Genomic DNA, 24,115 nt, shown 5'->3' with positions numbered 1-24,115 from the left:
AGGGAATAACAATGATGCAGGGCCTGCCTGCTCTAAAAACTATGTAAAGGAAGCTGTGTATATATATTCTATGCCTTTTTACTGAATCGTTGATGTCATTCCGGCAAGGGCTATATGTAAATTGGAGTGTTAAACAAATGGGCCAAAAATAATACTTAGTAGGGCACGGGGCAAGGTTGTAATTGTGGGAATCGTGTAAAGGTGATATATTTGGAATGGATCGTGCTCTGGTAAAGAAAAATTGGAATATTTACATAGATTATATGCGAGGGCAAAAATAGACTATAGTAGTTAGGATGGAACTAACTTAAAGTGCAATGCACATAGCTATGCAAAGTTGTCCCCAGATCGACATGGAATCTGAAATTAAAGTTGAGGCAGGAATAAATTACCCAATCTATGTGACTTAGGCAGCAGCAATGAAGCTGTAGCATTATAGGGAAGACAGTAAAACACAAAAATTGGGCCTTACAAAACAACTGCAAGGTGGAGCATAACAAATGTTAGGACGCAGCCTCGGCCGCTGGCTACGTCTGTACTGTATTGAAAGAAATAATCCCACTATACAGTTGCGCTAATGTAGTGTGAAGAAAAGACATTACAAGTATTCTATATGTCCCCATTCACAATTCTGCTAGATTAGGAAGTATGTACAACAGCAGGACCCATCTAGTAAAACATATAGCATCTCTGAAAACCTCAGTACAGTAACAACAGGAGGGATGCACTGAGAAAACACACATTGCATACAGATATCATATTAAAAACAAACATAACTCTATGCAGATATGCCAATATAAATCTGCATTGATGCACTAAACATATAGGTGAGTGACAGTGTGGTGAGACAAATGCTTACTTTGGGGACATTAAAATGGTAATATTAGCTTATAAGTAAATAAACAGCCAATATATTGTGGAGGTCAATATGAAACATAGAGCAAGGTAGTATCAGTAAGCCCTTCGGAACAATGTGCCTGTAAGTGGCATGAACCTTATCAGAAGCGTGCAATAAGTAATGTTCAATAGCTAATTTCTATTGCTGAGATCAAGTCTGCTCAAACATTGCAGAACAATATCTCAGGAGTAGGCTAAATGTCAGGCTTTAAATGGTCCAGGTCACCACCGGGATCCCAGCCTCCCAGAAGGGGAAAAAGTACACAGAATGTAATGAGGCTGCGGTGGAGCTGTCCCATTGCTCTCCATTCATTTATTAAAATCTAACCTACTCCAGTTTGCAGTTTAGATATGGGAGGGTTGAAGTACTCTCTTGGGTGCTTTGATATGTTCCCTTTGAGCTTACTCCTAGCAGGGGTAACAGCAAACCCATTATGACACCGTGCATCCCTCTGAGGCCAGAAGAGTTGAGACAAACACTGTCTCCCATGTAAAAAACCTTGCCGTATGCGGGGTGTAAGAAATCGCGGACCTTGTGAGAGTGGCTCTGACTCTGGCCGAGGATATCCCTTAGTCCCAGTATTGCGGTCTGCCTCCTCTAAGAATTTGCAGGCTCGGCCGTTGTTGTTTGCGGGTCGCAGGTTCCCACTAATAAAAGCTTTGTCGTCTAACTTCACTGCTGCCGTATTAAAGTCTGCTGTCATGCGTGTCTCTGTCAAAGAGATCTGTACCTGATGTAGAGGGGATGTCAGAACCCTCGATCTCGGCTCTTTCACATACCCCGGGGCTTCAAGGCTGGTGCACGAGTAAGTAGCGTGTGCCGCTATCGTTATGTCTGTCCGCCAGGACTCCATTGTGACTTGGCAGCCAAGCACATTTCTGTACTTGTTTAAAAGGGCATGCATCTGCCCTAAAATATGCTCCGCATCAATCATATTCAGACAGGATAGTAGTTCCTTGAATTAGAGGCCAGCAGTAGTAGTCTTCAGCTTCTAATTAGGTAAGCAGTATAGGCCGCAAGATGGCTACCGCAATTCGCGCGTTCAGTGTCCAGCGCACTCAGAGTGTAAAAGTCCGTTTTTGTAGAGTTTCTCACACCAAGATTCTTGTCAAGAGCAGGTGTAGTTACTGGTCTGCTCTAATGAGCATTAGAGTAAATGAGAAGTCAGACGGCCGCAAAGTTTAATTTTTTTTATGCATATGTTCAGAGCTGTGGAGATATGCGACCGTCTTGTTTCATAGTTGGCTCCGCCCCCCTGCCTCTCCCGTGTTTTCATTTGTTAATGTCGGCTGTCACTCTAGTGTTTACAGCCTATTGGGATCAATGTGTACGATCTCATGCCTTGTTTTAAGGTTGACTGTTAATTTCAAGTTTTAAGGTGGACGTCTTTCTCAGTATAAATCCTTCAATCATCTCTTCCTATACCCCCATTCATCATTACATCTTATTAATTTTTGCAGATCATAAACAAAAAGTTTATTATAGTGTTGTGTTTTTAATCTATTTGATGCTGTGTTCCAAGATTAATTACTTTTTTTGGATGTTACGATGAACATCTTTTTCTTTTCATTGTCGGTTGTTCATTCATATCTTCTTGTTGGAATTCACCATTTACCTATAATGATATATACCGGTCATGGATAGAAAGTAGTTTGGATTCTTTAATAATGGCCTTTCGTTATTTCTTATTTTTATCATTATTAATATGGTAATAAGATTCTCTACTGTAAATAGTTTAATTACTTGTTGCATAGGGTTTTTAAGTTAAATTTAATTTTTATATCTTGTTCTCTTTTAATACCCCTGTTATCTGAGTAAACCACATAATCTCCTGACAGTGACAAGGAGAGAAAAGCCATTTCTATTAGATGTATTAATAATGTTTTGTCACTCTCTTGAAGTTTTATCAATGCATTTACCATTTTCCATTGTCTGTGTATTTCAATGATTACTGTTGGATTTACATAATTTTTATTGTCTTTTCGCTGGTTATGTTTCTAACTTGCGTTTGTGTTTGAAAGTTAATCCTTTTGATGTACTTTCTGCTAGGTTATTTGATGGTTGAATCCAAAGACATGTAAATTTGTACTTTTTCTGTGTGATGAATGGTCGCCCATCCCACACATAAAATTATTAACATGTGATTGCTATTATTGTTTATGTATTTCTGCGTGATGAATGGTGGCTCTTGAATGATCTTTTTATTGTCATGATGCGACTACTCTACTTGTTTTGTGTTTTAGTAACTCCTGATATTATTTGGTTTTGTGTATGATGTGAATTGTGTGTCCTGAAATTCTACTTTGTATTTTTATTTTGATTTTAAATATTTATTTGGTTCTCATTGTGTAAGATGATTCCGTTATGTTTACTTTAGCTGTATTAATTGTGGTCATATTGAAGTGTTGGTGCCTGACTTTGCATCTCACTAAATTAAAACACTGAGTGTGTGAATTGTGATGCCCTTATACTCATATTTAAAGGAGCTGGTATCAATTTTACATGCCTTAGTGACTATCTGGGGTGTTCTTGCTTAGTCAGTGTTGTGTGAGTTATTCTCTTTGCTTTTAATTACATTTCTTTTGGCCTTTATTGGTATGGTGCTCTCAATTCTATCTGTGCTTGAAAGTGCTCTAATGGTGCTCATATATTATTGTGTGCTCCAAAGTGCCCGTTTGTGGTGATGTGAAAAAATATAATTTTTGTGAAAGGCATATTAAAATTATTTGTGGACTAAAGGGAAAGGGATTGGGTGAAGCTAAAGTTTTACTATTAATGAAAGATGTGTATAACCTTTTGAGATCAACAAGAATGTTATTCTTTTTCTGTTAATGAAAAATGTATACAACATTCTGGAATCAATGAAATTATTATATAACTGTTTGCTATCAAATATCCACTCATTATAGACTCTTAGAATTGTTCTTCTGTATTGTCTTGTTTCTTTCTGCACTTAAGATGATGTTTTTTTCTTCTCTTTATTTATCTTCTGTATGAATCTCTATAGGAATACAAAGAAGTTGTTGTTTTCATTTATTCTATTTGGATGTAGAGTGACGAATGGAGAAAGCGCCTACTAAGTACCTCAGCCCGGGGTAAGGTGCACCTAGCTGCCACCGAGAGATAAACTTAATGGGGAGAAAGCCCAGGCGCCTACCAAAAGGAGGCGGGTAAAGGATCGATGTGAATCAACTTATCTGATAAAAATGATTTTAATTACAAAATTAACATAAAATACAAACTAGCATGGATGCTGACAATGATCAATGTAATATAAGTCAATATAAAAACAACATATGAAAAATTCGATACACAATAAAAACAACAGTATATTATAGCTGAGAATCAGAGTATGTAAGCTGAACTGTGTGGAGTTCTGTTGTGGTGCACGTTGTGGAGAGATGGGAAGGGGGTATCTTTCCGCCCTTTGATGATGAGATCGTGTAGGGGAAATAAATGTGATTCCTATGTGATTCCTATGAGTGAGGTGTGATGTTCTGATTTACTTAAAAACAGACATTGTGTGACAACAATAATGAAATAAAACAAGAATAAGAAAAATGTGCGTATCAAAATGTCAATAATTCAAATTCAATGTTGAAAGCGTGTTGGCTCCAAATAAAAAAGTGGTTAGTGTCCGAATGAACCAAATATAAAATGGTGTCCTTCAAAATATAAAAGTTAAAAATTAAAAAGTGAAAAATGTGGAAAAAGTGATGGTATCCAAAGAAACAAACCGAAAAACAGAAGCTCAAAAAATCAATGATCAATCCAAAGTGATAGTCTCAAAATGGGTAAAACGATAAAAAGGTAGAGTATGTGCAATGTCCACCACAGACAGTGTCTGCTGGTGACTTGATAGTAGTGGTCACCGCTACGGTGTATGTTGCTAATAGGACTTGGGGTGTGACGGTCTCCTCCTAAAAAAGAAAATACAAATAGTGTAGGTTGTATAACAGTGTGGAAAAAATAGAAATAAGGCTTACCAGTGTCTACGCGTTTCGGCCCGTATCAGGCCTTTCTCAAGACTGTCAGCAGGCCTGATACGGGCCGAAACGCGTAGACACTGGTAAGCCTTATTTCTATTTTTTCCACACTGTTATACAACCTACACTATTTGTATTTTCTTTTTTAGGAGGAGACCGTCACACCCCAAGTCCTATTAGCAACATACACCGTAGCGGTGACCACTACTATCAAGTCACCAGCAGACACTGTCTGTGGTGGACATTGCACACACTCTACCTTTTTATCGTTTTACCCATTTTGAGACTATCACTTTGGATTGATCATTGATTTTTTGAGCTTCTGTTTTTCGGTTTGTTTCTTTGGATACCATCACTTTTTCCACATTTTTCACGTTTTAATTTTTAATTTTTAACTTTTATATTTTGAAGGACACCATTTTATATTTGGTTCATTCGGACACTAACCACTTTTTTATTTGGAGCCAACACGCTTTCAACATTGAATTTGAATTATTGACATTTTGATACGCACATTTTTCTTATTCTTGTTTTATTTCATTGTTGTCACACAATGTCTGTTTTTAAGTAAATCAGAACATCACACCTCACTCATAGGAATCACATAGGAATCACATTTATTTCCCCTACACGATCTCATCATCAAAGGGCGGAAAGATACCCCCTTACCATCTCTCCACAACGTGCACCACAACAGAACTCCACACAGTTCAGCTTACATACTCTGATTCTCAGCTATAATATACTGTTGTTTTTATTGTTTTTATTGTGTATCGAATTTTTCATATGTTGTTTTTATATTGACTTATATTACATTGATCATTGTCAGCTTTCATGGATCCATGCTAGTTTGTATTTTATGTTAATTTTGTAATTAAAATCATTTTTATCAGATAAGTTGATTCACATCGATCCTTTACCCGCCTCCTTTTGGTAGGCGCCTGGGCTTTCTCCCCATTAATTCTATTTGGATGTACCGAATTTAGTAGATATATCCACCTACTTTCAGCTTTAAGTAGAGCTGTTTCTAAGTCGCCTCCTCTTACTCCTAGTTTAATATGTTCTACTCCCCAACATTGCAGTCCTTTGGGGCTAGAATTATGTTTGGATAGAAAGTGTGATGCCACACTAGTTCTAGGTTTGCCATCAGAAAAAGTACAAATTTACATGTCTTTGGATTCAACCATCAAATAACCTAGCAGAAAGTACATCAAAAGGATTAACTTTCAAACACAAACGCAAGTTAGAAACATAACCAGCGAAAAGACAATAAAAATTATGTAAATCCAACAGTAATCATTGAAATACACAGACAATGGAAAATGGTAAATGCATTGATAAAACTTCAAGAGAGTGACAAAACATTATTAATACATCTAATAGAAATGGCTTTTCTCTCCTTGTCACTGTCAGGAGATTATGTGGTTTACTCAGATAACAGGGGTATTAAAAGAGAACAAGATATAAAAATTAAATTTAACTTAAAAACCCTATGCAACAAGTAATTAAACTATTTACAGTAGAGAATCTTATTACCATATTAATAATGATAAAAATAAGAAATAACGAAAGGCCATTATTAAAGAATCCAAACTACTTTCTATCCATGACCGGTATATATCATTATAGGTAAATGGTGAATTCCAACAAGAAGATATGAATGAACAACCGACAATGAAAAGAAAAAGATGTTCATCGTAACATCCAAAAAAAGTAATTAATCTTGGAACACAGCATCAAATAGATTAAAAACACAACACTATAATAAACTTTTTGTTTATGATCTGCAAAAATTAATAAGATGTAATGATGAATGGGGGTATAGGAAGAGATGATTGAAGGATTTATACTGAGAAAGACGTCCACCTTAAAACTTGAAATTAACAGTCAACCTTAAAACAAGGCATGAGATCGTACACATTGATCCCAATAGGCTGTAAACACTAGAGTGACAGCCGACATTAACAAATGAAAACACGGGAGAGGCGGAACTTCCGCAAAGGAAAATAAATAAATACTTTGAAAATCGGCGGCCCGCCACCTTTGATAAAGCCGTAACTGGCGAAACGCGTCAGGGGGTCGCATAGGACGATGGGGTCCCATTAGAATGTTAAATGTTTTTTAACCTAATCTATCTCAATTGCTAAATCGAATAGCTAAGGGGTGTTGGTGTCAATCATATTTGATGCAAGTGTGTGAGTGCATGTTAGCGTAAAAAATGGCTGATTGAGAAAATAATTTAAGTAGAATCTCAAGCTAATATTATTTGAACAATAGCTAACAGTGCAGTCTAACGAGGATTAAAGGGGAATGCAGTTACAAAAAAGCATCGGCTACTAACACAATTGTAACTGTATAATACCCGGTATTAGTGACCAGATTACAAAACCTAACTGTAGAGAGGACAGCTAGTAATAGCGGCAGTCAGGGAATGAATGCTAGTATTATTACCGCAATCCATAAGTACATAGTACGGCATTGTTAGGTGATCCGGAACACAAATTACAAATTATCTGACATACTTCGTAATGCGTAAATGTGCAGCCATCCCGACAATAATACAAGCATAGGTAATAAAGAAGTATTATCGAATGTACTAGTCGAAGGTGGATGCTGCAAATATAATTATAACCAGCCTCTGAGTCCCCAGAAAGGAGTCAGAATGGGGGTGTTGTAAGAGTATGTACTGACAGTATTGTCTTACAATCACACAATACGTGTTGCGGACTATATGTAACCAAAAGTAACCAGCCACCAATTAAAATTATACAATGTTATAAGAGTGTGTATTGACAGCACAGTCTTATAATCACACAACACGAGTTGCGAAATATAAGTAGCACAGAGTAACCAGCCACCAATGAAAAGTATACAATTATAACTAGCCCCTGAGTCCCTAGTAAGGAGTCAGGTTGTGGGTGTTGTGAGATTAACAGTATTTTTATAATTACATAATGCGTATTGTGAAATACATGTAACACCAAGCAACCAGCCACCAACAAAAAGAATTGTAATAATAAAGAAAACATTGCAAACGGTGGAGCTCACAAAAAACATCATTTGTATATAAAAAAAAAGTTTACACATGTAGGCGCTACTATTTAATGAATCACCTAACAGTGCATGAAGGAACACATATCACACATATATAAATCGCTTTATTTTTAAGCGGTGAAAGGGATAACAGATTGTAACCCTATTGTCACTGAATTTATCAGCAAAACGTCTGTCCAAACTCACAAGATTAATCCCACATGGGGAATATAATAATGTATTAGTGAGATAACAAACGTAGAATACACAAAATATAAGTGGAAGACACAATAGACACCCTCTGAATATAATTAATATTAAAATTCAAAACTAACACACGCCTCAACAACTATATGAGAAATTAAAACACCAACAGATACCTACCACAGGGTTCTTAATACCCCTACTTTACGTAAATAAGGGAGTACCGATTAATTCAGTTGCATAACAAATATTAATACAAGAACTAACCGGTCTCTTGAATCAGTAAATAATATCAGAGAAAATTGTCATTGGCAATTAGAGAGAGAGTGATTTTAAATTGTTCATGTTCACCCATCTTTTTAAAGTAAAGAAATAAAAGTTACATTTTAAAGTTGTATCAGTGGCTCTACCCCAGTCTGGGCAGAGAGTGCTACATAGCATTTCTTTCTAGGGATTCTATCCCAATTGTTCTGCAAGCATTTACAACCATTTGTGCCATAATTGCACAAGCTGTTTGTAAATAATTTCATTGAGAAACCGAACGTTTTTGAAAAAATTTGTGAAAAAGTGAACGATTTTTTTTTTATTTGACCACATTTAGCGGTGAAATGGTGGCATGAAATATATCAAAATGGGCCTAGATCAATACTTTGGGATGTCTTCTATAAAAAAAATATATACATGTCAAGGGATATTCAGGGATTCCTGAAAGATATCAGTGTCCCAATGTAACTAGCGCTAATTTTGAAAAAAAGTGGTTTGGAAATAGCAAAGTGTTACTTGTATTTATGGCCCTATAAATTGCAAAATAAAACCACAAAGAACATGTAAACATTGGGTATTTCTAAACTCAGGACAAAATTTAGAAACTATTTAGCATTGGTGTTTTTTGGTGGTTGCATATGTGTAACAGATTTTGGGGCTAAACGTTAGAAAAAGTGTTTTTTTCCCATTTTTTCCCTCATATTTTATAAAAAAATTTTATAGTAAATTATAAGATGTGATGAAAATAACTGTATCTTTAGAAAGTCAGTTTAATGGCGAGAAAAACGGTATATAATATGTGTGGGTACAGTAAATGAGTAAGAGGAAAATTACAGCTAAACACAAACACTGCAAAAATGTAAAAATAGCCTTTGTCATAAACGGACAGAAAATGGAAAAGTACTGTTGTCATTAAGGGGTTAAGGAGACATTATTGGCACATAACTTTCTGGATTATCCTACATATAACAGTTTTCAAACATCCTTGTCTGGATCCTGAAAAAGAGTTTGGATGATTTCTTAAAATTTGAAATAAAAATAAAATAGCTATGCCCCTAGGAAGGCCAAAAAGCAAAGTCTTATCTAGGTCTTCAATATGCTGAAAATGGTCTATAAATAACTTTTTTTTTTTTTTTTTTTAAATGGTTTAGGCCTCTCTAAGGAGCATTGAGCAACCACACGTTTTACACACCAAAAATCCCTTTAATGTACTTTTAAATAGTAAAATTTGACTTATGAAGTACCACCGATACACAGGTACAGCTTTATATTTTATAAATTAACTATAAAAAACCCTGACTATTTCAAGCATTTTATCATGGGAAACTAAGCAACCCTAATTCCAACAGGGGAATAGCCTGAATGTAAACATTAATGTTTATTTACACAATCCCCCCTCAGCTCTTATCTGCAAACACTTATCCATCCCCCACTTAAAAAGATGATAATCTACACCTTCTTGACAAGCAGAATTTCTGGCCAGCATTTTCCCAGGCTGCAAAAGATACAAGTAGACAGGTTTCTCCATAACACCAAGAGACTGGCTAAGCCTCAGTGTGCAGGAGGAAAGCACAGACTGGGAAGCTCCAGGATAAAGAATCAGGCTAGCACTAAATTGGCCTTAATTCCTTCAGTAAATGTGTAACCTTCAAGGTCAGGCAAAGCCAATATTAAGCAAGCCGAGTCCGATCTGGAGCACACAGTGAGACTGGTAGGAAATTTTCTGTTAGCAACTGGGAAGAAAAAACAAAAAACCCACACACAACATTAGACATGTGAAGGAATAAACGGACTAATCTCTTCCAGCATTATGAACTTACTAGCAACATGCTGACCAACCTCAGACAAGCCAGTCACAGCTATTTTTGTACCGGATCAGTAACAGTCTCAAGTACTTTACTACTACACTGTTTTAGAAACAGAAGAAAATAGAGAGAAATGTACACAATATCACACAAACATGTACACTAGATGGGTTAAGATTTTAAAAGGACATAGAATTAAAAATTCCCCTCATGATTCCGATACTAAAAAAACTTCCCAATTTACGGTTATAAGATTGACTTTTCTTTTGATAACGTTTTCTCCTTTCCATGGCAGGATACCTTGGTAGGTTCAGGAGCGTGAACTTGTCTTGACTACTGTGTATAACAAGGTTACAAACATTGTTCTGGCAGCAGTGTTTGCAAGGTTATACATTTTGTGTGCCTTCCTGAACCTACTGCACTAAAGGGACACTGAACCCAAAATATGTCTTGCGATTCAGATTTTAAGCAACTTTCTAATTTACTCCTATTATCAAAATGTCTTCATTCTCTTGTTATATTTATTTGAAATGCAAAAAGTTTAGATGCCGGACCATTTTTGGTGAACAACCTGGGTTGTGCTTGCTGATTGGTGGATAAATTCATCCACCAATAAAAAAAGTGCTGTCCAGAGTTCTTTACTGAAAATAAGCTTAGGTGCATTCTTTTTCAAATAAAGATAGCAAGAGAACGAAGAAAAATTGATAATAGGAGTAAAATTAGAAAGTTGCTTAAAATTGTATGCTCCATCGGAATAATGAAATAAAAAAAAAAATTGGGTTCAGTGTCCCTTAAGCTCTTGTGAAATGGAGCAAAGTTTTAGCAAAGATACCAAAAGAAAAATGAACTATACTTATTTCATTGCATGTTTCTTCTGAACCATGAAAGTTAAATTTTGGCTTTCATATCCATTTTAATATCTTGTGATATGAACACCAGGCCCTTAAAGTGCCATAAAACATGTGGAGATCTGCGCATATCCTAAAAGGGCCAAGTAATTAAAAATAGTTTGCATAAAACAAATTGGACTCGAGCTTCTAAGTCTTGACTCCTGGACCACCTTCTGCATGATCTGCTGAGCTAACAGGGGAAAGCCTAACCCTGACATCGGAACCAGAGCCTTGTGGAGCGCTCAATTGTCTCAGTAATGGCACTGAGCTGACCCCAAGCTCTCCCCACAGAGGATAGGCTTTGTCATTTGCCTGTAGACAGCAACAATACACTCCTTCAATGGGTAAAAAAAAAAAAACACTATTCAAAACTTGTTTTACCTTCCTGCAGAGTTCCATAGCACCACTCGGTCACCTAACTTTACTCCTCCTCCCCCAACGCTGACGTCATTGGAAGAGTCAGTGTGTACCGCATGAGAAGCAGAGACGCTAACAGGCGAGAGGAGAGCCAGTGGATTGTGAACCAGATACCGTCTCGAGACACGGAGCCCCTCTACTCAACAGCGCACACAACAGCATTGTAGGAGCCTGGGGTTGGGCAAGCTGTTACCCTGAAGTATTGACTGGGATTATGGGGAGTACTTTAAAAGTCAACACTTCTTTTACTCAGGAAGTGCTCCACAATCGTTCAAACAATGAACAGGTCCAAAATCGCGATTTTCATTTTTGCCCATATCGCTAGCTAGAGAATATATATATATATATATATATATATATATATACATACATACATACATACACACAGAAATGTGTGGGGAGAGTTTTTTGGAAATTTAAAAGAAAAGCGTTAATGGCAAGGCGCTGCAGTATAAATTTGCAGGTAAAGTAATTAAAGTACATATTATATCTCTATCCCAACTTGTTTTATGTCCCTTTAACACCGTACAAAGATACCATTTTCACGGAAGTGCATTAGCCTTATTTAATATGAATCATAAAAAGCAGTATGTTTGATGTAGAATTATATATATATATATATATATATATATATATATATATATATATATATATATATATATATATATATATATATATATATATTTGTGTTTAAATAGTTTAGGTGTGAACATGTTTTTATTTATACCAGTAGTGCTTTGCCTTTCCTCCAAAGGATGCCAAGAAAATAAAAACACCACATTTGATAATAAAAGCAATTGTATGCTCTGAATCAAAAACTTTTGGGTTTTAGGTTTCTAAGAATTTGACTTATTCCAATAACATCTTTAATTACTCCCACTGGTAGATCAACATTTGATACATTTTTTTTTTAGCAAACAAAATACAGCCTCACTTCTTTAAACCAGATGACTTGATAAATCACTCATTATGAAGGGTTTGCACCCCTGGAAACCATGTGCCACATTCCAAACACTAGCAGAGGTCTTAATTAAGAAGCACTTTCATGGTTGTCTTCCAGCTGAGCAATGCGTCATTAGCCCTTGATGACCCAATCAAAACTGAGGTTTAATCCAATTTTTACTTTTTTCCGGTCAGTGCTAAGAGAACATGAACTATTGCAACACAATTGCCAAACTAGAAACTGGGAATTCAAAACTTTTTAAATATAATTTATTACAACTAATTTTCCTCCTAATATGGTGCTAGAACCAAGTTACTCACTCTATACTGTAGTGGGCCCTATATTAGAATATAAATACAGAAGAAAATCACTTAAAGGGACACTCAATCAAAATTAAACTTTCATTATTCAGAAAGAGCATGGCATTTTAAACAACTTTCTAATGTAATTTCATTAACAAAATGTGCATATTCATTTTATATTTAAACATTATGGGTCACCAGCTCCTACTGAGCATGTGCAAGAATAAGTGTGTATGCATTTGTGAATGGCTGTTGGCTGTCACATGGTATGTGTATGCATTTGTGATTGGCTGATGGCTGTCACATAGTACAGGGGGAGTGGAAAAAGACATAACTTTTAAAATTGTCAGAAAAAATACATCTACTACTCATTTGAAGTTCAGACTAAGTGCTATTGCATTGTCTTATCATGCATTTGTTAATTATGCAAATCTACTGTGCTGACTGGTCCAACACCTCTTGGTTGTGTGTGAATACTGTGCTTGTGTTACGATCCCTTGGAGGGCAAATTTTGAAACCAATAAATGTGACTCACCTCTCTGAACACCTCTTGATTGTGTGTAAACATTGTGTTTTGCTCCTCGCTCTTTAATGTGCCTTTACGAAAGTCATTACATTCACCAAAATTTAGAGGGCTATTGAAGTCATTTATATAGCCATATTATGTTCAAATCTTTAAGAAACTCAAAAAAATAAAAATCTGCATAATAAAAGGTTTTATAAGAATTTTAAACTCTAGTCAGTATTTTGCTACAAGATATATACCACTTCAGTTTGTGTACTGTGTTCAAGCATTTTAGTATTGCAGTGTTATAGGGACAGTATACACTCATTTTCATATAACTGCATGTAATAGACACTACTATAAAGAATAAGATGCACAGATACCGATATAAAAATCCAGTATAAAACTGTTTAAAAACTTACTTAGAAGCTGTCAGTTTGGCTCTGTTGAAAAGGTAGCTGGAAAGCCCACTGCAAGTGCCAAATAAGACACTCCCCCCCCTCTCCCTTCTTTTACATATGAAAAGACCCCTTACACAAACAGGAGCAAGCTGGAGAAGGTAGCTGACAGTATTCACATAAAACTTTGAGGCTTGGTTAGGAGTCTGAAAATCAGAGCAATGTTATTTAAAAATAAGCAAAACTATACATTAATTTAAAAAAAACTTTATGGGCTATATAAATAGATCATCTACAAAACATTTATGCAAAGAAAAAATTAGTGTATAATGTCCCTTTAAAGACAGGAAGTCAGGGGAATATATCGGGTGAGCCAATGGCAAGAGGCATATGTGTGGAACTACAAATCACAAACTAGCTTGCAGTAGTGCATTCCTGTGCCTGGTGAGTGTTTTACAACAAAAGCAAATTTGATAACAGAAATTGAACAGCATCTTGAAATTGCATGAACCCTTAATTTAACTTTTATTATGTAGTAATGATAGCAAACAAAAATCATCTGCTGCCCAGTTCACAAATAAAAACACTCCATCACTTAGAACTGTAACGAATATCAACTTCAATAACCAATGTTACTTCTTCAATTAATAACAGCACAGTGTCTCTAATGGGCTAGAGGAGATTTAGTTACTTTTGTGTCAGCTATTAGATTTTGGATTTCTGTGTAACTGAAAAATATATTTACTAAGACTTGATGGATGAAGAAACATTTCCTTCTTAAAGGGACATAATACTCATATGCTAAATCATTTGAAACTGATGCAGTATAACTGTAAAAAGCTGACAGGAAAATATCACCTGAGCATCTCTATGTAAAAATGGAAGATATTTTACCTCACAATTTCCTCAGCTCAGCAGAGTAAGTTCTGTGTAAAAAGTTATACTCAGCTGATCCCAGCTGCAGGTAAAAAAAAAAAATGAAGAAATGAACTGCAGCCAATCCGCATCAGCAGTGCTGAGGTCATGAACTCTTACTGTGATCTCATAGTAAGCTTCCTTTACCTGATTGGTGAAATAATATGAGAGTTCACGAGGCTCATCCCCCTAAGCTGTCCCAGGACAGACACTAAAATGCTGCTTAGAAATCCTTTATAATATCAAAATATATTAGTTATTTTACTGTGTTACAGTCAGAAGTGTATGAGCAACCAAAATAAAAAACAATGTTCTGTCATATAATGCATGTTCACTAAACATTTTATAAGCAGAGTATTAAGGTTATTCACCTTAAGTCATAAGTGCTGCCATGTTAAAATGGAACTTTCAATGCATTCCAGTGCTGACATTTATGTACCCTAGGTACCAAAATGGCAGCACCTATAATTAGAGGGCGGCGCATAACATGTATTTAGTGTTTCATGATCCTTTAATTAAACAAAACTATATTGCATGTCCCTATAAATGGATAATAAACAGTTACTGGGCTTGTAAAAATAGGATATCATGTGACTGTCTTAAGGACAACACATTGCATGTCAGGCTACAAAAGTCCAAAAAATAACTTGGGAAAACACAAATTAAAAAGATGGGGCAATGATAAAAGGCAGCAGAATGTGTCAACCTTTGAGTCTGCATTTCTTAGAACTGCCAGTGATTCACCTTTCATGCCTTTCCCCTTGATTAGAACACAGCTCTTATTGGCATCTAAAGGAGTAAGTCTCTTTATCCTTATGAGAGGATTTGTAAGCCTCAGTGGAAAGGATGATCCATCTTCATATCTTATTCATTTGCTTCTGCCAGAAGTAGAAACAGACTGTCACAAGATAGGAGTATTTAAGTGAAGATAGGTTAGCTCCTAATGAGAGCAGCATGTAACCCTGTCCCCGCTTGATAATTTAATTGTCCGAGTCTCAGGTTAGTCTTTAGCATAAAAAAAAAGGAAAATCTGAGGACTACTAATAAAGAAAGTAAAATGTTTCAGCTATGGTAATCTTAGAGCACAGATTTCTACAAGAGCGTATAAATGCTAAATGCCCACTGTTACTTCTGCTGCAGATTTGAGAGCACTGAGAAGACAACAAATATTTCATACACCGGTAGAAAACCCTTTATCCAAACTGCTAGGGACAAGAAAAGGTTTGGGTTTTAGTATAGTTTGGATTTTGGAATATTTGTAACTATATTTGCATCTGTAAATGCGAAAAAATTTTGAGAGGTGATGGAACCAAGTATAAAGAATATTTTAATGTCATTTAGGCAATAATTACATGTCATAACACAGCTTATACACGTAGCCTAAAGGTAGTTTTATATTATTTTTGAATACTTTTGTAAATAGTACAGTACTATAATCAGAAAGGTAATAATTTTTTTAATAGATATAGACTATTTGCATTTTCAAATATTAAATTAAAAAGTTTGGAATTCTGGATTTGGGGATTTGTACCTGTATCTTTAAAAATGATGATCAGCACATGGGACACAAAAGTCTAATATAATAGAGACATAAGAGCAATAGGTCAGTTGAGTTCTTTTCAGTCACTTATAGCAAATGTATGCCTGCGGCAAGACTGGTGCAGCCTACTGGGAGCCAGTAGCACAACTTTACAATATATTTTCATTCTTTATTTTCCCCCTTGTCAAGTAATTTTATCTCTGAAAATTCTAATTCTCAGCTTGACAGATGCAAACTCAAGCCCAGATTGGCTCGTCCACATGATTCAAGTGGTGGGTGGAGTTTAGCAATTTAAAGGCAACTGCAGTAAACAAGATGTTAATTTGTATATACAGGCTTGCCTGCTGCTCTCATATACCAAAACGGAATTGTATTGTAATTACAATGTGTTTACTGTCCCTTTAGGTTGTAATAATGAAAAAAAAAAAAAAAAAAACGAAACAGTGGGTTGTTCTTTCTTGATAGAAAGAATTGCAATATGTATTTTAAATAAAAAAATTAAAGTAAAACACCATTTGTGAAGGGTTCATTAGTTCCTGTCACAGAAATACATGGGGGCTGGGGTCTCTACAGGAAGGCAAAGTAGCAGTTTTTCATTTTAAAGGGACACTGAATCCAAACCATTTTGTGATTCAGATAGAGCATGAAATTTTAAGCAACTTTCTAATTTACTCCTATTATCAATTTTTCTTCGTTCTCTTGCTATCTTTATTTAAAAAAAAGGAATCTAAGCTTTTTTTGGTTCAGACCTCTGGACAAAAAAAAGGCATCTAAGCTTTTTTGGTTCAGACCCCTGGACAGCACTTTTTTATTGGTGGATCAATTTATTCACCAATCAGCAAGAACAACCCAGGTTGTTCACCAAAAATGGGCCGGCATCTAAACTTACATTCTTGCATTTCAAATTAAGATACCAAGAGAAATAGGAACATTTGATAATAGGAGTAAATTAGAAAGTTGATTAAAATGTCATGCTCTATCTGAATCAGGAGGAAAAAAAAAATTGGGTTCAGTGTCCCTTTAAGTATTGCTAGGAGTCATCTAATCTAGCTAAAGTCAGTTTATTGGCCATGCTCAGTAGAGGACTTTAGTTGCAAAAGTCAAGTGACAATAGAACTTAAAAAGGGACATAAAACAGGTTGAGATCTGTGCATATCCTAAAAGGGCTAATTAATTAAAAATAGTTTGCATTAACAAAAAAAAAAAAATTAAAATTGCCGGCAAGTATTTTAAAATAATTTTCAAAAATAAGCAAAATCAATTACATAGCTAAGCTGCCTGGAGAATCCAACTCCCCCCCACACACACATTATCAGTGTTTAGACACAGGTATTGTATTCTAACTGAGTTCACAGCTTCTAGGCTTGCTCCAGCAGATAATCCCTATGCACTTTTGCATTCTACCAAAACAACAGATATAGATACAGCCATAGAAGGAATTGTGTGGAGAGAGTTAGAGCTTTACAATTCAGAAGCTAAAAAAGAAAGAATTGTGAGGCACTGCAGTATACATTTTCAAGTAAAGTAATTAAAGTACATATTATATTTTTACTCTATCCCAACTTGTTTTATGTCCCTTTAAAGGGAAACTGAACCCAATTTTTTTCTTTTGTGATTCAGATAGAGCATGCAATTTTCATATTATCAAATTTTCTTCACTCTTGTTAAATTTATTTGAAAAGCAAAAATATAAGTTTAGATGCCCGGCGCATTTTTGGTGAACAACCTGGGTTGTTTTTTCCGATTGGTGGATAAATTCACCCACCAATAAACAAGAAAACAATGAAAAATTTATAATAGGAGTAAATTAGAAAGTTGCTTAAAATGTCATGCTCTGAATCACGAAAGAAAAAATTTGGGTTCAGTGACCCTTTAAGTTATGTAATGTCTGCTTGCTTATCTAGCTTCAGGCAGTGGCTAAACTCAGTTTGCAGGGATTTTTTGTTTGTTTTTAAAAACACAATCTAATTTATTTTTAGGTTTACTTTGAGTTAATATTTCTTTCAACTAAATGAGCAGTTTTTTTCAGATCTTTTTATTGAATTTAATAATTGAAACACCTTCCTGTATTCACCAATGCATGGTTCCTCAGTTTTAGGCCTCAAGTATCATAGTGTAAGCGCTTCAGAAAAGGGTCTTTGTCCTCCTGTGTAGATTTAGTTTAAAGTCCATGTTATGTCTGTATTTTACCACACAATATGGATGCGCTTTACAAATAAAAAGCTATGTAAATACTAAGCACGTTGCTTCTTTGATGGTAGAGTAGCGCAATTGCTGTGATTGAGGGAATTTTTTTATTTTATTTTTTAAAAAGGCACATGAAACCCAAATAATTAGTTGGATACCTAGGTAGGGAGCGTGCATGTGTCTGGAGCACTACATTACAGGAAAAACTCATCTAGAGCTCTTGTAAATTAACATTCTTGCAGAACTGCTGCCATATAGAGCTGTAGACGTGCACGCTGCTGAGCTTACATCCTGCTTTTACACAAATGATACCAAGAGAATGAAGATAATTGAATTGAAATTCATTGAAAAATGGTTTAAAAAAAACTTGCATGTTCTGATTCATGAAAGACATTTTATGGGTTTCATTTACCTTTATTTCTTGCCTGTTCGGGTTACCGAAGCAGAGGAATCCAGCACTAAATAAACTTTGCCTTGCCAGGCATCAAACCAACTTCATTTTTAGTGGGACAAAAAAAATAGCTTTATGTGTACTGAATTTTTTTATTTAATTCAAATAACGTTCTTTTGAAAAGGCATAGAATATAAAAATATTGGGGAAATGACTTAAAACTGACATGGTCAGGAACTGCCAGAAGGGGTCTTCTAGGCAAACGTATTTTAATTGTGGGTGCTCAACAGTATGTAGTACAGTCACAATTTCAAGTACAATCTTACCTCGTAAGACCACACACACTGCACTCCAGCAAATCGCCTAACACATCGTCCAATCTCCACATCCTCATGAGTGGTGAACATTTCCCGAAGACACTCCCCGATATGAGGCACCATCCGCCGCAGAACCTCTCTACTCATGATAACGCCTGGGCCACCCATGCAGAAATTCTCCCCTGGTTCCAAAGCTAGTTTGCCCATTTCCTCAGTGGTGCCAAGGCCTGTTTGTCCAAGGAAGAGGGGCTCACTGCTGTTCAGGCTCCGCAAGAAGCTCTCTAGACGATCACCTTTTATGTACACATCATCGTCAGCTCTCATGAACCATTCATACTGGTCTAAGTAGTGATCATGCATGTATTTCAGCATCATAAAGGACTTCTTTTGAGGAGGGTAGGAATCATCCACTCCATGAAGTGGAATAATTGGGATTGTTATAGATGTATCAGAGCCCTCACTTGAGAAAAATTCAACTTTGCCAGGGATGGAGTTGGACCAGGTTCTGTAGACAAAGAAAAGCAGGTAAGTGTACTTGCATGACATAGTTAATTAGAAGTGTGCTATTTTTGGCAAATTGCAATTACGTTTTTTGGGGGGTTTTAAACAGCAATTTCTATTACACACCTTTGTCAGTGTGGGTACATTAAATGGAAATTAAACATACATTTTTAGTATTATAGTTAAACCTTCTATTGCAAAATTTTAATTATAATGCACTTTTATTGCTTTACTTTATTTTCAAATTAAACGCTGAAAGTTGTGTTTTATCCACTGCCCAGGGAGACTGTAGTGAATCATGAAGACTCCAGAACGCTAATCCTACTACATCCTACACAGCGACTGCTTGATCAGCCTAAGAGTCTACTTATATTGGCCCTAAATGACCACAGTAACAAATATACAAAATAAATTCAGAAGGCCTTACAGAGCAATACATGCTGAACTGCACATGTTATGTATACATTATTCTCTATTTAAATATTATAATTTTATTTTTTTGACTACACTGTCCCTTTAAATGCTCTTGCAAAATGTCTGTGCAGCCCTTCCGATATATACCATCCATGTGACTAATGTATTTTTAATACTACACACATGGGTCAAAAAAAAAAAAAAAAAAAATTGTTTAAAGTTTAGGAGCCAGTAGGAATATCTAAGAGACATATATACTTTTAGGAGCAAGAAAGTGGTATTTTATATAGATATATGGAGACTTCCTCAAAAAGTTAGGAGCCAGTGGCTCTGTGGCCCCTGGGTTTGTTGAGCCCTGCACTACAGCACCTATGAGGTTTCTAGCACAGGCAAAGTACTAGGGGATGCAAAAAAAAATATGTATGAGTGCATAAAAAAGCTGCTGGGAAAAATAGACCCCAAAAGAAAAGTCACATTTTTGTGATTCCAAAAGAAAACTCCTTGCTTCGTTTTTACAACTTGTTACTGAATTCTGACATGGGGAATTAAGAAGGCCAAGTATTACTGCAATTGCAAATGGAAACTCACAATAAATCATAAGACATTGCCTAAGATTGAGTAGAACATCCAGCTACATGAGCACAAACTAAAAGAGCCTTGAGTATACGTTTGCATTGCAACAGAGCCCATCTCTTGCCAGACATCTATAGTGCTATCAGATGCCCGCAAGTACAATAGTGGTCACAGTATCCAAAGCTTTTGGCTACACTCAAAGCAAAAATATCCCTGTACTGTCAGTGCATCAGTGATAAATAATGTAAAATCCCTTTAAAAGCAGAAGATTACAGTTAGTCAGGATATGTAAAAGCAATGTGGGATAAAATCAGTCATCTGAATATTTTGCTGCATTCTACACTTTTTTTGCTTGAGGCTTTAGCCCTACAGCCCTCTTAGTTCTAAGATCAACCAGTAGAGGAATTGTGTGTCCCAGTGTTCTTGTTAGTTTGTGTGTGTGTGTGTGGGGGGGGGGGGTGCATACCCCAAACAGATTAAAGCACTGCTCCATGTTAATGGTTACAGGAGCCGCATTCCTTTAAAGGTCAAGAATTTAAGCCCTATTGAAAACTTGCAAGCCACCTTCCTCAATTTGATCTATGAACTGTCATAGAGGTGCAAATAGCAGGATTGCTCAGCAAGGTGTGTGTACATAATCCCAATGACAAACATCATATAGTTGCATAGCTAAATGCTTACAGTTTTAAACAAAGGCTGAGGAAATATTAGCCATATAGGTCTGTCAACATACAAATTTTATATAAAAAAAAATATTCAATTCCCTTTTAATAGTTATTTTCTTACACTACTGCTCTAAATAAGCACTACAGAAAGTTTATTTTAAATCTATATAATCAGATTTTTCCACTAAGTGAATGAAAATATATTTTACATATCAACTTGCATAAGAGGAAACACCTTCAAATAATCGTTTATGATAACATTTAACTTCATTCTTCTTATCAGAAGATTAAGCATATTGAATTACACAGGCGCCACTTTAGTTATCAGAAATTAAAAAGTAAACAAATCTATTTGACTGGATACAGTTTTTTTAATCAGGTACAGAGTATCAACAGGTACAGAGTATACTGAAGTGATAGTAAAACTAATATTTAGGAAAGGCAGTAGTAACAGAGGTGGGTTTTTTATTGCTCCATTAAAATAAATAAATCTAGTCAAGCTTCTCCAACTCCATCAATATCAGAAAGTCAGAGAGCTAGGTAAGCAACTATGTATTAAGAATGTATTGAAAGTAAACATTTAACCATTTTCACAATATTTTGAGATGTAGAATTGTTGCATGTTTTGATCTTTGGTGAGCAACGTCCCTTTAATAAATGATAACGGTCAAAAAGTTAGATATTAAAACCTAAAACTTAAAACTACAAAAACAGAATTTATGCTTACCTGATAAATTACTTTCTCCAACGGTGTGTCCGGTCCACGGCGTCATCCTTACTTGTGGGATATTCTCTTCCCCAACAGGAAATGGCAAAGAGCCCAGCAAAGCTGGTCACATGATCCCTCCTAGGCTCCGCCTACCCCAGTCATTCGACCGACGTAAAGGAGGAATATGCATAGGAGAAATCATAGGATACCGTGGTGACTGTAGTTAGAGAAAATAATTCATCAGACCTGATTAAAAAAACCAGGGCGGGCCGTGGACCGGACACACCGTTGGAGAAAGTAATTTATCAGGTAAGCATAAATTCTGTTTTCTCCAACATAGGTGTGTCCGGTCCACGGCGTCATCCTTACTTGTGGGAACCAATACCAAAGCTTTAGGACACGGATGATGGGAGGGAGCAAATCAGGTCACCTAGATGGAAGGCACCACGGCTTGCAAAACCTTTCTCCCAAAAATAGCCTCAGAAGAAGCAAAAGTATCAAATTTGTAAAATTTGGTAAAAGTGTGCAGTGAAGACCAAGTCGCTGCCTTACATATCTGATCAACAGAAGCCTCGTTCTTGAAGGCCCATGTGGAAGCCACAGCCCTAGTGGAGTGAGCTGTGATTCTCTCAGGAGGCTGCCGTCCGGCAGTCTCATAAGCCAATCGGATGATGCTTTTAAGCCAAAAAGAGAGAGAGGTAGAAGTTGCTTTTTGACCTCTCCTTTTACCAGAATAAACAACAAACAAAGAAGATGTTTGTCTGAAATCCTTTGTAGCCTCTAAATAGAATTTTAGAGCACGAACTACATCCAAATTGTGTAACAAACGTTCCTTCTTTGAAACTGGATTCGGACACAAAGAAGGCACAACTATCTCCTGGTTAATGTTTTTGTTAGAAACAACTTTCGGAAGAAAACCAGGTTTAGTACGCAAAACTACCTTATCTGCATGGAACACCAGATAAGGAGGAGAACACTGCAGAGCAGATAACTCTGAAACTCTTCTAGCAGAAGAAATTGCAACCAAAAACAAAACTTTCCAAGATAGTAACTTAATATCTACGGAATGTAAGGGTTCAAACGGAACCCCTTGAAGAACTGAAAGAACTAAATTGAGACTCCAAGGAGGAGTCAAAGGTTTGTAAACAGGCTTGATTCTAACCAGAGCCTGAACAAAAGCTTGAACATCTGGCACAGCCGCCAGCTTTTTGTGAAGTAAAACAGATAAAGCAGAAATCTGTCCCTTCAAAGAACTTGCAGATAATCCTTTCTCCAAACCCTCCTGTAGAAAGAATAGAATCTTAGGAATTTTTATCTTGTTCCATGGGAATCCTTTAGATTCACACCAACAAATATATTTTTTCCATATTTTATGGTAAATTTTCCTAGTTACAGGCTTTCTAGCCTGAACAAGAGTATCAATGACAGAATCTGAAAACCCACGCTTTGATAAAATCAAGCGTTCAATCTCCAAGCAGTCAGTTGTAGTGAAGCCAGATTCGGATGTTCGAATGGACCTTGAACAAGAAGGTCCTGTCTCAAAGGTAGCTTCCATGGTGGAGCCGATGACATATTCACCAGGTCTGCATACCAAGTTCTGCGTGGCCACGCAGGAGCTATCAAGATCACCGAAGCCCTCTCCTGATTGATCCTGGCTACCAGCCTGGGAATGAGAGGGAACGGTGGGAATACATAAGCTAGGTTGAAGGTCCAAGGCGCTATCAGTGCATCTACTAGAGTCGCCCTGGGATCCCTGGATCTGGACCCGTAGCAAGGAACCTTGAAGTTCTGACGAGACGCCATCAGGTCCATGTCTGGAATGCCCCATAATTGAGTTATTTGGGCAAAGATTTCCGGATGGCGTTCCCACTCCCCCGGATGGAAAGTCTGACGACTCAGAAAATCCGCTTCCCAATTTTCCACTCCTGGGATGTGGATTGCAGACAAGTGGCAGGAGTGATTCTCCGCCCATTGAATTATTTTGATCACTTCCTCCATCGCCAGGGAACTCCTTGTTCCCCCCTGATGGTTGATATATGCAACAGTCGTCATGTTGTCTGATTGAAACCTTATGAATTTGGCCTTTGCTAGTTGAGGCCAAGCTTTGAGAGCATTGAATATCGCTCGCAGTTCCAGAATGTTTATCGGGAGAAGAGATTCTTCCCGAGACCATAGACCCTGAGCTTTCAGGGGATCCCAGACCACGCCCCAGCCCACCAGACTGGCGTCGGTCGTGACAATGACCCACTCTGGTCTGC

At 36.5% G+C, this 24,115-nt stretch overlaps 1 protein-coding gene across 1 annotated transcript in view; it reads right to left on the bottom strand.

The window, feature by feature from the left end:
* Positions 1–24,115, bottom strand: part of CHSY1 (chondroitin sulfate synthase 1) — a 153,732-nt gene that overhangs the window by 111,435 nt on the left and 18,182 nt on the right. Inside the window, exon 2 of the mRNA XM_053717593.1 lies at positions 19,005–19,500. Within this exon, the coding sequence (XP_053573568.1) occupies positions 19,005–19,500 (496 nt within the window). The remainder of the gene's footprint in view (positions 1–19,004; positions 19,501–24,115) is intronic.

This window comes from Bombina bombina, chromosome 6 (genome assembly GCF_027579735.1).
Source record: "Bombina bombina isolate aBomBom1 chromosome 6, aBomBom1.pri, whole genome shotgun sequence".
NCBI classification, from domain to species: domain Eukaryota; kingdom Metazoa; phylum Chordata; class Amphibia; order Anura; family Bombinatoridae; genus Bombina; species Bombina bombina.
Note: the sequence above shows the minus strand (reverse complement) of the source record. Positions and strands in the feature narration are given on the sequence as shown.